Genomic DNA, 14,314 nt, shown 5'->3' with positions numbered 1-14,314 from the left:
ACAACAGCAGCAAGTTGAGTACATATAGAGACTGTCATGATCAAAGGACCAACTAAATATACACCAAGATTGAATTGAAGAAGCTCGCAAATGTGTAATGGCACAAAAGGAAACAGAAGGAATACCAAGAAAAGCTTCAATGATACAAGGAAGTTTACACTCAAAACCTACAAACCGTAGTAGGTAAGTTCAAAGAATATGTACAAACCTGGCAGGGAAAACAGCACTAAGGTACAGTTAGTTCTGATTGCACAACATAGCACCAAATCAAGTCACCAGATTGTCAGGATGGATCACTTGGTGGTTGGTTCTCCATGTTAGCGCCTAGGAATATTCTACACAAGGGCTCTAGACATTGGTGCATCTGGAACAAGGCACTGACTGCAGACTTTCCACTGCTTGTAATACACTGGTGAAGAAGTGATTTATGTCAACGACAGCTTCCAAAATACACACTCGCCTTTTGATATATATAGTTTGTAAAGCACAACACAAAGTTGTTCCGTCAAGCCAACACAAACGGTACAGCAACAAGTCCTAAAGAAAATGAAATACACCATTAAGAAAAAATGCAGCAAAGGCAGGAAGTTGTTGCTAACCAAACTTATGACTTGAAATCAAGAGTCATGCTGTGTGCTAGGTCATGTGTCCAAAAGTCCATTTAGGCCTACCAGAACCAACAAAATGAAAGATGAGATGTACCTGATCTGAGAAAAAACTCAACTACAAGTAGAAGGAGGTGATACTGTTTCAGGACACATGGATGCCACTGACATTGCATCTTCCTTCGTTAGTGCTACAAAGTTCAATTTTGACAATGACATTCTGTGGGTGTCTCTGAAGAAACCATTCTGGCGCCCAGAGTATGATCGTGGAGTTAGAAGCTCTGGGGTTGCACTGCCAAGAGAAAGGCGGCGAGGTGTAGGGGTTGCGGATCCATTTGAACGGATGCCATTTGGTTTCTTAAGGCTGCTGCTTCTTTTAGGGCTTGGCTTGGATCCATAGATGGCTTCCCTCTCTGTGAGCAGAAGATCTTGCAGTTTTTTATGATCCTGCAACAACAAAGTTACACAGAGGTTAATGGACATTAGTTTGCACTTTGCAATAGGAAATATGAATCTTATCTTGAGCATCACAAACCCGGTATCTTCTCCTCTCTTCTTCTTTCTGTTGCCTTGCCAAAACATAATCTTCCAATAAAGATGTCAATCGAACCTGAAAGATGAAAAGGATGCAGACAAGGGAAGTCTCAATCATTAGAACAAAGTCAAACCTTCAATATCTGGATAATGCCTGTAATAGCTCACCCCATCATACAGAAAATGCATTTTTTTTTCCTCTTCCCATGCTAATGCTCGATTCATCAAATTGTCCACCATAGCTGTAAAGAAACCAAAGGCTTGTCTGTAACAACTGAGCATGGGAATACCTATGTCACATAAGTGCGGGTATAGGTGCTGGTACGAGTACGGGAAAGCAGGTATGGGTACGGCGTTTTTGTTGATCTTGGTACGGCTGTACGACGATAATTATATATTTTTAATTCTAAGAAACAAAATTGATATCATCACATCATTAAGGTAATGTTCCTTTCATAGTTCCTACATATAATCTCACAAAAAAAAAATAAACAGACCGAGACAATTTTTTTTTTTTTGTGGTTTGGATTGGTTCCGACCTAGAACCGATCCAAACGTACCCAGTCCCGGTACGGGTACGTTGGCTCCCCCACATACCACTGTCACTTAGGGGAATACCAAAAGGGCTTGAACTCACTTATATGAAAAAAAATGTAAAAGAATATACCAGAAATCTTGGTGATAATAATTCTAGCTTTTTCAGCACGTTTAAGATTTTTGTGAGCACCTCTTCCTGCATTGTACTTGTTATCATCCTGAAATACAAATTTCTTCATATTAAGCCAGTGGCTCCAACAAACAAAGGTATGCAAATTCTAAGGGAAACAGCTATAAACGAGAAACAAGGATCTAATATCTACTGTGATAATGATATGCTTGAAGGACAAACTTGGTTATATTCTTCAAGCCATTTTTCTTCTTCACAAGCAGCACGCCATTTGTCTACCCTGTCCATTATGTCCTTCCTGCTCAAGGCATCTGCTTTTGCTTTTACAATTTGAGATTCAATGTTTGAAAGCAGTTCTGAAGGGTCCAATATTCCTGAAAGAGAGCAGGAAGACAATTATCCCATGTTAGAATGTTTTAACTGGTTAGTGATGCAGAAGCTGGAGACACGTCCTCACCAGAATCTATTAAAGCAATGGATTTCTCTGGAGCTGTGCTCATGTCTGGATCAAGATGCGCTTTTTGGCATATATCCTCCAGCTCTGACCTTCTCTTAAGGACCAATTCTTTCATTTTACTTGCTTTCAGTTTACTTAACCTTTCAACTTCTTCTGTTGCCTAAATGGGCGGAGAAATTAATCTATAAGAGATATAAGAGGCATCTGATGAAAACCCAGGTATGTGAAAAATAGAAACTCCACAAACCTGCTGAATTGTCTCATTTGAAAGAATACCAGGATCCTTGATATCACTTTCTGAGCTGCCAAGGATGCCAGTGATCATGTCAAAAAGCTTCTTTTCCTCATTGGGTGTGTCCAACAAGTTCCATAGTTCCAATAGTGATGGAACAATGTCTTTCAGCTACATGATCCCAAGTCAAAATAAGTACTTTTGCTTACAATAAAATGCATGCAGTACAATAGAATTATACATACCTTCTGAATTCTTGCTTTTTTTTCCATTTTCAGCTTTTCAATGGATTGAGAAAGACCCACCAGTGTGTCATTGCTAATGTTCTTACATTGTGTATTACCTGTTTCATGGAGGCTTGGGTGCACCTGACTAACCATCTTCCCGAAGTCCAAACCAAGTGAAGCACAAAGGCCATGTACCTCATTCACGTATTCAAGAACTTTATGAAGACGGTCTGACTGAGAAGGATATACAGCAGCGTGACATTAGTATGTTAAGTTAGTCTATGGATTTACTGGTAGATCGTCAACCTGTAGTTTCCAAAACTTCTTTAAGTCACACAGAATCATTTTTCAGACAAGGAACTTTCCTAGTCCTTGAAAATTAGATATAAATGATTTTGGAGTTGATCAATAGTATGTTTTTATTAAAGGTGTTTTTAAGGCTCAAGATTGTCCCATAAAAGCTGAAATTCATAATAGAAGCTAGAGAAGAAAAAATGGACAGAAAGGAAAAAGAATTGAGATCATCAAGGTTTCTTACCTTCTCCTTCTGCAAAGACTGAAGATGTATGTGGTATTCGTTCAGTTTCCTTAGTGATAAGTCATGCTCCTCGACAGCATCTGGACTGGTTATACTGTCATTTGGCTCTGCATAACCATTTATTTCTTTACTGATCTTTTCAATCTGTCCTTTTATATCTGCAAATTGCTTGACACGCTCTTCTTTCTTTGCACGCAAGCCTTCTAATAATGGTGTCACCAACCCAAGTTGCTCCTTCAATGTGGATGGCCTTCTTTCTGGCTGAAGAAAAGGACACGTTAACCACTGCATTGTTTTGCCTTCTTTTGTTCTTAAAATGCTAATGATGTAAGGCTTATCTTTATGAGAAAAGCAAGATAGTACGTTCCATCAGACAGGAAATTAAAGCCTCATATATCATGTAGAAAATACTAGAATTGTGACAAAAACCAGCACGTACACAACTAGGTACCTGCAAGTCTGCACCTGCTGAACGAGGCAGCAATTTGTAAAATGAATGCCAACACCAACTCCAAGGAATTCAGATAGTCTCATCATTTCACTCCAAGAATCAACATATTGAGTAGTGAATGAACCCGCATGATTTGCAAGACACTACCAGGGCAATATGATGAGGAGCAGTCTAACCATTGTCTGTTCCAAAGCTTATCTCTTAGTGCTTTTTGTGATGACCCAGATCATAGGGGTGTTATTACAATGGAACAGTGAAAAATTAGTCATGCCTCATTGGGTTCCATACTCTATAAAAGGAATGACGTGAGTACTAGATTACGAATTCGGTCAGACATTAGAAGCACCTAATGTTCCAATCCTTTATTTCTAACAAAAAAAGAAGGTGTACATGTAAGTAATTGGCTGTATCCTATGATTTCCTCCAGAACAAGGACAAGGAGGCGTCTAATGAGCTTCACAAAGGAACTGGCAACTGGCCAAGAAATATGATTTATCTCCACTACATATTGACCTTTTATTCACTAACCTTACATTATGCCAGACAAATCTTCCATTTTCCGATAATAAACCTAAATCATGGGCCTTGGGCCCTTGCTTCATATCAGAAACAAGTCTCAGAACTCTGATTTAAATATAAACAAATCCAATGAAGAGTTAATACTAGTGCCTGCACCTAGACTATGATGATTCTGCAGAATGGCATTAGGTAGAGAATGCTAATGGAGACAGGAAAAATAGCAAGTGAGACTGGCACAAGACAGACCTATCATGCCGTTTGAACAATAAAACCAGAATTGCCATATCATAATGCACCCACTCCATTGGCCTGTTCAAATGACATTTTGTTGCATCACCATAACTAATATTCAAAACCTAAATACAATTATGCTGAGCTAAAAGAATAATTAACCTGCCATGCCCTGGAAATATTTGATAATCTATACAAAAATATATTGAAAATAAGAATTGAAGTCACCGTACATACAAACATAAAAACTGCCTCACCAGTGAATGAGGGTTGATATCTCCAATTGCTGCGACAAGAGCTGCAAGCTCAGCTTCTTTGGCTGCAAGGGATTGGTGTAATCTTGCCTTAGCATGGTTGGATTCAGCAACCTTTCTACGGTACACTTCCAAACATTCACGCTCAATTTCCATCAACATCCGATCCTTCTCTGATTCACTTTCACCAATTTCATCCCAGATATGCTGCTCAATGGAACACCAGCAAAATAAAAAGAGTGAAAATGATTATCTCTCGGGATGCAAAATAACTCGATGAATGAAAAACTTGAACATAATTTATGCAAGTCCAATTTTTCCATAACCCAGTACTGAAAGCCACTTCAAACTTGGAGAAAATAAAGACCAAAACGAATTCAGGGGCGAACTTTTCTCAAAGGAAAAATATAAAAAAGAAAAAGAGTGAAATTATCGTACTTTCACCAAAGGAAAGCATTCTTGGTAAAATGATTTGGTTCTGCCCAAACACCAAGGAAAAAATGAAGTAAAAAAGGAAAACGAATTCAGATAGCCATCGGCACAAAACCTACGTTTTTCCGTTTCACAGCTTTCATAACCTCAGTTTTTGAAAGCAACAAAAAGGTCACAACAGTAATAGAAAACGATCAGTTGCCATGCATAAACGGGAACCTGAATTTTCAGCCGCAGAATACCAAAACACCCATCTTAAGAAGAGAAAGAAAGGTGGCCATTGGTAGTCTAGACTCTATGCACATGTGGATTCAAAGCGAAAACAATGAGGTATATTCGTTGGTCTCCCCGTTACGCCACGCTCGTCTTTTTAGTCAATTCTGGATGAACAGATCGAGTAAGCAGGCACAAAAGGAGAAAGGAAAAGGCAGGAACCTAACCTGAAGTTCTCTCAGCAGAACCCCGCAACTAGAGTCCATGCGGGCGCTTATCATCGTTAGGTCAACTCTCTTCCTTTCCTCTTCCTCTTTCTACGGAAGCCTATACCTCGTGCAACTTCCTGCAAAACGAGACCCTGAAAAACGAGAGACCCTTAAAACCTCATATTTGAAGCAACCAAAAAAGCACGCGGCCAAGAACAGTATAAAGAAGAAACGCACCAATCGTACCAAGAGGAATCAGAATTCTAGAGCAAAACAGAAGAAAAGAAGAACGCCTCCATAGTGGGGACTCATCACTCATGAAAGCAAGCAAAAGAAAAATGCAGAGAAAACAGCAGAGAGGGAAATGACATATTCTAGTTGGAGATCTAAAGGATCTAAAGAAACCCAGTTTCTTCTAAGAATTCTAAGACATAAAAATGTATCCTTCATCTCTCTAGACCAGCCTCCACATTTCCCAGAAAGGAGAGAGGGGGGAAAAATGTTGATGGAAGGAAAAAAGGAAAAAGAGAGAACACTCACATTTAGAAAACGCGAACCAGGCTGAGGGGCCTTCTATTTGGCGCTCAAGTGGGAGAAGCTTTCTGCTGGAGCAGCTGTGATGGGGTAAGCAGGCTCTGAGGAAGAGTGCCTTCTCTCTCTTTCTCTCTCTCTCCAACTTCAATTGCAAGCAGGGGAAGAAGCTGCGCTACTGAATCCACTCTAGGCCAGGGTGAAGCACAAGTTTTACCAGATTGTTTTCTATTTGTTGCCAGACTTATTATTTTTCAGTTTTCTAAAGCAATTAAGGAGTGGACTGGAGCATAATATCCTTCAGGTGAAGCAGTATTTGGGTTTTCACAGAGGGGTATCTTACTTCACTCCAGGAAGTACGTACAGCGTCTGTTGAAGATGTTGGATTTTTTGATAAATGCAGTCTTTAATTATAGGCGCCGTTGAGTGGGACGCCAATCATAGCAATTTGGTCAATTTTTTGTTCGCTCCTCCTTTTTTCCTTTTACTGAAACTCTGCGCACTGCGCAGCAGCCCCTGTTGGAAAGCAGAAGAAAAAGGCCGTTGATTTTATTCACATTCCCCACCTCAACAATAAATAGCTTCCTTTCAACAAGGCCCTGTCAAGATTTCTATTACAACTACACTGCTATTCGAAGTTTTTGTTGCACCACACCAGGCACCAGAGAATCCAAACGCTTAGGCTTGGACACAATGTAGCCATCAACTTGGGTGTCATCTTTGAGTTTTAAACTGCAAACAGATCAGTAGATCACTACATTAGAAAAATCAATTTCTACATTTAGATTTAGCCTAAGATCGCAAATGCCAAAAGTGACTACAAAACGAAAACTCGCAGCGGGAGGAAAGAAAGAATAGAAAGCATTATCGGTGCTTTTGGTGTGCCACTTAATGCGGCCAAAGGAAAAGAGCAAAAAGAAAGCAAAATATGTGGAATGTCCATGTGACACTGCTCTCTCAAATGAAGGAATGATGATAAAAGCTAAAAAGGTTATTTTTTTCCTTTAGATCCACGGCACCCATGTTAGATGGCTAAGGAAGTAGTACAGCAATCGTGTTGGCAGCACGTTAATGAATTGATCTTTTCCATTAATTCAAGTTCTTGGTTATCCTTCCTTAGAACGAAAGACATGGCCGGTGCCCCTTGAATCATGGCAGCGGCTGCTACCTGCATGCATTCCCATAGCCAACAAATTCCAAGCATGGCTGGAGTGGTCTTTCACTTTAAGAGTTTTGAATCAATTTTCGAAGTTAAATTTATCAATTAAAATGCTTTTTCTCGAAAAAAATTACTCTTAAATAGAACAGCATATGTACACTTTCTTTTAAAAGAAACAAACTTCTTTCTTAAGATTGCAACGTCAAGTATATATATATATATATATATATATATGTGTGTGTGTGTGTCCACAAATTAGTGACGGTTTTGAAAAATGTCGACAAAAAGTTTCTCCCTAAATGAATATGATGCAATATATGATATAAAATATGTTTTGAACACAAGCTGATGAGAGGAGCCAAAACAGGCAACCCCTATTGTCATTTGGCTCCTTTATCAACAGACGAACTTGTTTAGAAACGAACTGAGCTGAACAAGGAGCTGACCTCTTCATCCCTATCAATAAGTCGGGTACATGATTCCAAATGCAAGAAGCTTATTCCATTTTTAAGAGCAAAGAAGAAAACCCAAGTCTCCACACCTTTTACTAGCAATGGTAAGGCCTTATATATATATATTTTTTTTTGCCGACTCCAAGGCGTACGTTCAACTTTGGCTTAATCTACATTAGTTTGGTATTTGGATTTCCAACAAAAGTGTTCCCATCACAAGAAATACTGTGACGGCAGCACAGCACGGGGGCCGATGGCCCTCCTAAATTTTTGAAAGATAAAATTTTACTATGATCCCCACAAAAATTTAGAAAAATATATTTAGCCCCGTGTTTTTCGCGGTCGCCGAAGATGTCCTTGAACGGTACTGTTTTTGATGGTCTGCAAGAACATTGTGTCAAATCATTTCACTGGGGGATTCATCCGGACCGTCAAACACTAGCTAAAGGACAAGGAGAAGGAAATTTTCGTAAGGTTCAAGCCAGTGAAACCAAATTGTACCAACGAACTAAAGGACACGAATGGATCCATTGGAAAAATTTTTTGAGTTGTCTACCAACCGGCTGATGGACGCAGTTTATGATGTTAAAAACTAAAAGTGACCTCCTGACTTGCATAAACAACTACACGAACACCACCTACGCTTAGAACTTGATTTACTTCATCTTCTTTTACAATGTGGAGAACGCCAACAGCGAGGTAGAGTAATGAAGCAGGTCTTTCACCTCATGATCCGATTCAGATGAGCAAATTCAGAGAAAAAGTTAACACTGAAACCGTGCCAAACACAGTGCGAGAACACTAATTTTAGAACTCAAGCATCACCCGCGGCCTAGCCATCACCTACCATACGGAAAGCTGGCAAGTTGCAGCTAGTGAACCAGAAGAAGAAGGACTTTGGCATTGAGGGAGCTCACAAGTACAGAACATGCAGAAGTAGATTACACGGCCCTTTGTGAAGTAAAGAACAACCCTTCCGTCGTAGGCCTACGGAACAGGCTTCCAGTTCCTGACAAGTTTTATCAGCAAAGTGCTTTCTGGCACATTTTCTAAAATAAAACTTTCTTTTGTTTGTCACGTCAACAAAACACACGCTACCATTTAGCATAAAGAATATAATATATAAAATTGCTTTGAAATGAATTTATGATTCTTCACTGGTTAGTTTACAAACGTGTAAAGCTATTCTTCTAGTGTCAAGGTGCAATGTAGGTTTTATCTTTTCAAAAATTTATTTTACATGTGACACTTTGTAAGACATTAAATAAGATGATAAAATCACATATGAGGTCTGCATATTCACTAAGTTTACATATTTGAAGTACTAAATATACTACATATTGTGTGCTCACGGTCACTTTCGGGATGCATCATCTTCGTGGCAAAGAAAGCTCGCAGAAATCTATGGCAAGACTTTCCAAGATTTTGTTGATTATGAGCTAACCATGGTGGCCGACAAAATCTCGGCAGAAAACTAGAAAGGCACAAAACATTTCTTCTCATGCGTTTGAAAGGCCTCCAAAGTAGGGACAAAAGGGGTCAGGACAGGGGGATGCTGGAAGGATCAGAGCCAAATTCAGCACACACAAAACATGCATAGTGTTGGCATTCTATTAAAGTGTTAGAAAAGTTAACATGTTTGCACATGCGCAAACGGCCCCACAGTCACAAGGGATGGTCTTCATGCATGCCACGCGTCAAATGTCTATTGGACGAGCCGTCCAGATGGGGTAGCTCCAAGTGGCATGTTCCAGAGAGGCCTTTTTTGCCCACAGTTTTAGTCTAATTGTTCTTGCAAAATTAGCGGTGATTTAGTCATTTCTTAAGTTAAAGAGGGCTGGGCATTGGACCGAGCTGCATGGACCTGTCAATGAATCTGCAAAGGTTCAGCAGGCCTTGATGGGCTCGAGATTAAGCGGCCCGTTGGACCCAACGATCTGTCTTAGTACCTCGATTTCAATCGACCAAATTAGATCTAGTCCATCAAAAGAACTTTGTTTTTGTCAGATTTTTGACTCCACCTTTTTTCCATTAATCTCTAGTTATTTAATTATATCTAAGGATTTTATGAAAGTGGAATAGATCCAATATATAACCAAAACTATAACGATCCACTCCTTTTCAGTGTAAATTAATTTCTATCACTAAAAAAAATATATACATGAATTTCGGGACATAATAAAACTAGAAAATTCCTCCTTAACTATGGATTATAATGACTTTATGTAGTTTAATAAACTTCTTTGAGGGCATCCAATAAAATGAGAACCTCATATAGTTAAACAATCCCCACCGTGTTAAGAGCCCGTGAACTGGTCCAACCCAACCCATTAAGTAAATGGGTCTGCCTAAGCTCGATGTCAATTTCTCGACCCTGGCCCGGTCCTTTATGAGCTGGGCCCCTGACTACCCGGTTCGATGCCTAGTCTTCTCGTTCTTATCCGCTTGTGCCAGCAAGCATGCAACTTGCAGTCGCCGAAGAACCTAAACGAGGAGTCCCCACAATATGGTGTTCGTGGAGCAACCATGGTCTAGATCTCACTAGTGCGAGTAAGTCCATGTCATGGTGGTCGTTTGGTTGGCAAACCAGAACACCCTGTTCTGACCCTATAGAAAGGGTGCTTATGAGACGACTCCACTTATGGTGAATGCATTTCTAAAACCCAGTCACCTCATAAGACAGAAAAAGAAGAAAAGGTTGTCTGAATGATGTAAATGAATTAGATGTACCTAATTATCTATTTGTTTATTAATGGGATTCCAGTTTTGTACAAAGTTTCATAATCACATCCAAATCTGAGGTTACGTCTGACTAAATCTTTTGTTAGGACCCGACTCAATTACATGTAATGTAAGTTTTGGATTTTACGCTAGCTAACCCCAGTTTGAATTTTGAAAAAATGAATCTGAATCCAAATCCAGATCCGAGTACCTAAAATATGGTTAAGCAGGATTTGGAAAAGGATGGATCCATCCCAAATCTGAACCATTGAGTCTATTCCATGTGTAAATTGGAAGAAGGCAGATATGCTGTCACATGTAAAGGGCGTACAACCATTAGCCAAAAATGGTCTCTTGCTTACAGGAAATCAATAATCCAATAAAGATGATGCCAACCATTAATACCCTTGCGAATTATTGAATGTGTCACATAATGAAGGTTATCAACAATCACTTTACTCTTTCTGAATTGATAATTGTAGTAGGTGTCATGTCCCTTGTCTTCCTTTATATTTTTTAAGAAGATGGTATCATGCCTCTCACGGATAAACTTGGACGTCACTTTTAAGTATTCAATTACCAACTTGATGTTGAAATAAGTGGCTATAAACAATCTCTGGCACATATAATGCACATCAAAACAAATTGAAAGAAGCATAAAGAATGCCTAAAAGGCAAATAAAATTAGCACCACCATTGCAACAAACAAAATATCAAATCAATTTAAATACAAAACTTCTTGTTGTAACGGTTGGTGGGCAAAGATCTATAATGGCGAGAGAGGGTGGCTTTGTGTCCCAAGCCATGAAAAACAAAAAGAAAACCATTGCACGGCAGAAGTCAGACGGAACATCAATTTCATATATATATATATCTATATATATAAAATTGTATTGGCAGGTGGATAGTAGATATTATTCAGGGGGCGTACATGTTTATATGCACATATTTATGTGGGCATCAGCAATTTTAGGAAACCTACTCACAAAATGTGGAAGTAAGCAAGTACAGTTGCTAATAATCATAATAATTTTAAATGTTGTTGAGAAAAATCTGAGAATGGTCCTAAGTAAGAAAGAAAAAAAAAATCAAGACATAAATGAATCAAAATCTTTTTTACATTAAAACAAAGTTCCAAGAGCTTATCCTTAATAAAGGAACAATGTTGAACGCAAGGGATGATTCAACAACATGCTCTATCAAACGAAATCATTGGTAGACACCAACTTTTTGGGTGAGAAAAAGCCACCTTAAGAAGCATTGAAGCTGTTTTCCATCTCTCATCCTTTGAGTTTAGGGTGGTTTTAAGATTTGATTGGATCTGTAGTACAGATATCAACTAAAGTATCATGTTGTTATAGTTTACATTTCAAAAAACCAGACTGCCAGCGAGATGACCAACTTTTTAATATATGATTTGCTACATTAGATTAATTTTATCATAACTAAGCCCCCACAAATAATTCATTTAGCAACGGAAAGTTGATGCGTCTTAGTTACCCAACCAGCTGCTTTTTTGGTTAAAAGTCAAAACCAGGGAGGTCACATTCCTGCTTGCTTGCCCCCACACGCACGGCTGCAAATGATTGATCCGAAATTGAAAAAAGCTGCTCTGAACCTTCTTCTTCTTGACAGCCACTGCAGTTCGTGAGCTAATGGACGACAACATATACGTATTTTATATCCGTTGCAACCCATTTTAAATTTTTCTGACAACTGGGCCTGAACCACACGGAGGGGTAGGGTTGCAAGCGGGTCAACTGTAGTAGTCTAAAGATCTTATCCATTTCTAGTGGATCAGATCCGATTTTGATCAACCTTTTAATGCACTTTGTTGCCACAAAATCCGACCCGTCTTCTTTTTAGATTTGTAAAAACACGATGCATTTTAGTGATGCAAAAGAAAAAAAAAAAGAGAGAAATGAGTAAAATACGAATTTCCTGAGAATTTTTAAAAAGTTTCTAGTTGAATGTCTTTGAGTTCAACACTTGTGCACGAGGCGTTTTTCTTTGTGTTCATAAATAGTCCAGATAAGCTGTAATTTTTTCTTCTTTCCAGTTTTACTGGCAGAGACCGCTTTTCCTTCTTTTCCGCAATTTGAGTTTCACTGTGAGGCTTTGGCCAGTTAGGGTTCTACCCAAGAATCCCTAAGCAAGTAAGGTGCATCCTTTGCTGGTCCAATATAGTGAATTCTTGCCTACTTAGATTTGTTTTTGTTGAAAAAAAATCAGTTTTTTTTCTTCATTTGCTATTAAAAATGGCTAAATTCTAAGGTACCAAAAAAAAAATTCAAGTTTACAACTTTGTTGGAGAAGTTTATCTGGACCGTACACCCATGTATCAAACATTTAATCAAAAAATTTGTTTTTACCAGTTGAAGAACTCCTTTTCTTTTTCAGCCCATTAAACGCAGTACTGAAAGTCTCTGTCTGGACCCGATCGAATCCACTATGTTTTATTTGAGATGTGTATGGACTCTAACAATCGGGTAAAATAAGATTATAGTTCCCATGAAAATTTCTTCACCTCCTTTTTTTCTCAAGGACGCGTGAATAGGATCGGATTTCAATTCTATCCAATTCTGTGAACATTCATAAGATGAAACGCAGACGCGGTTGATGGAGTTCAGGGCAGCTCAGCCTCAGAGCTTCATTTAGCTAAATGTATAGCACATCAGATCCGGATCAAATTGGTACAAGCGAAAAAGCTGCAATAACCGCAGAACCATATCCGATCTGTTTACAGACCTCTATTCACGAGTCAACTCTATCTCAGAGAGAAGCATTATTTTAATTGTATGTCCTTATGGTGACTTTCATGTTTGTAGACGTACATATATTTCAAATGGTTATTTAACTTTTAATTTTCTTTTACTACTAAACATAAACATACAGTTGCCTATTATTGGTAGTCCCCTAAGGTATTGGTACAGCGGATGGGAAGGGGTTATAGGTAACTAGCCTTTATTTCAAATCTATAGGGCATCAAAGAATGAAAGAGGGGCATGACATGCAAGTTGAAGCGCAAAAATGGCAGAATCCCAAAGCATCTAAAGCAAACCCGACACTTTAGAGGGATAAAAGGGTTTTTGGCCTTTAGTTGGGTGATGGGTCTCCCTCATTCACCTGAAATTACCTATTATTAATTAAAATTTATTAAAAAATAAACGTGTTTATCATGCTTACTTTTTTAATTAATTGCAACTTCTTTGATAAATCGAAGGAGGAGGCAATAGCGATCAGTTGGCGGCCGCCTTAGAGGAGGAGTAAACAGAATATCCACCAGCTACAAGAATAGTTGTACTCCGAATATATTGAGCTGGATCGTAGAATAAATGACACCAAACTAAAAAAATATTGATCTTTGAGAAAAAGATGAATGTTTCTATTCAGTGGCAGGCCAAACAAGAATCTACATTATGATGAGACGCCGGTTATTGTTCGACACTGTAGATCTATACCATTTCTCGAACAACTGTAAACCAGATGACACTTGTGTAGCTCCGCCCGTGGTTTCACTCGTTAATGATAAAAGGTGTGTAAGACATCAACAAAATATGTTTTCTCACATTGAGAGCAGGCATTTTACCATACTATTGGAAAGAAAAAGGGGAAACAAAGTGGACAAAAGTTAAAGAGCGGAAGGCTTGAAACTGTGCGGGAAAGATTAGGGGCGATTTCTTTTTCGTTTTTTTCACCAGATGGACCAACATTCCTTAGAAAACACTACAATAACCTACCAAGTGAACATGGAGGAGTCAATGGGTAGGCCCATTTTGTGATTGATCGTACACCCGCATTAAATTTTTAGTTACTTTTCACTTAAATTGTTTTTTGCAAGCTTCAACTTTACTCCACAGTATAAAGGACAGTGGTCTCCGA

The 14,314-nt window shown here is 38.8% G+C and overlaps 1 protein-coding gene across 2 annotated transcripts; it reads right to left on the bottom strand.

Annotated features, from left to right (window-relative positions):
* Window positions 1-109: 109 nt before the first annotated feature.
* On the bottom strand, window positions 110-6,474 carry LOC116262430 (65-kDa microtubule-associated protein 6). 2 transcript variants are annotated; one of them, XM_031641788.2, is made up of 13 exons: window positions 6,110-6,474; window positions 5,588-5,721; window positions 4,719-4,922; window positions 3,261-3,521; window positions 2,741-2,956; window positions 2,511-2,666; window positions 2,264-2,423; window positions 2,029-2,180; window positions 1,807-1,894; window positions 1,308-1,381; window positions 1,141-1,215; window positions 703-1,052; window positions 110-537 (listed from the first exon to the last, which is right to left on the bottom strand). In XM_031641788.2, exons 2-12 carry the CDS (start codon window positions 5,639-5,641, stop codon window positions 720-722), a joined length of 1,773 nt encoding a protein of 590 aa, XP_031497648.1. In that variant the 5' UTR covers window positions 5,642-5,721; window positions 6,110-6,474; the 3' UTR covers window positions 110-537; window positions 703-719. The 2 variants fall into 2 exon arrangements, with proteins under 2 accessions (XP_031497648.1, XP_031497650.1); XM_031641790.2 differs by lacking the exon at window positions 5,588-5,721.
* Window positions 6,475-14,314: the final 7,840 nt, after the last annotated feature.

This window comes from Nymphaea colorata, chromosome 10, assembly GCF_008831285.2.
Source record: "Nymphaea colorata isolate Beijing-Zhang1983 chromosome 10, ASM883128v2, whole genome shotgun sequence".
Lineage (NCBI taxonomy): Eukaryota > Viridiplantae > Streptophyta > Magnoliopsida > Nymphaeales > Nymphaeaceae > Nymphaea > Nymphaea colorata.
Note: the sequence above shows the minus strand (reverse complement) of the source record. Positions and strands in the feature narration are given on the sequence as shown.

Excerpts from the sequence above, each read along its gene's own strand:
- LOC116262430 (XM_031641788.2), bottom strand. The coding sequence starts at position 5,641 with ATGATAAGCGCCCGCATGGACTCTAGTTGCGGGGTTCTGCTGAGAGAA. Across the intron at positions 1,895-2,028 it reads GGCTTGAAGAATATAACCAA|GATGATAACAAGTACAATGC; the intron begins GTTTGTCCTTCA and ends TTTGTATTTCAG. Across the intron at positions 1,053-1,140 it reads AAGAGAGGAGAAGATACCGG|GATCATAAAAAACTGCAAGA; the intron begins GTTTGTGATGCT and ends TTGTTGTTGCAG.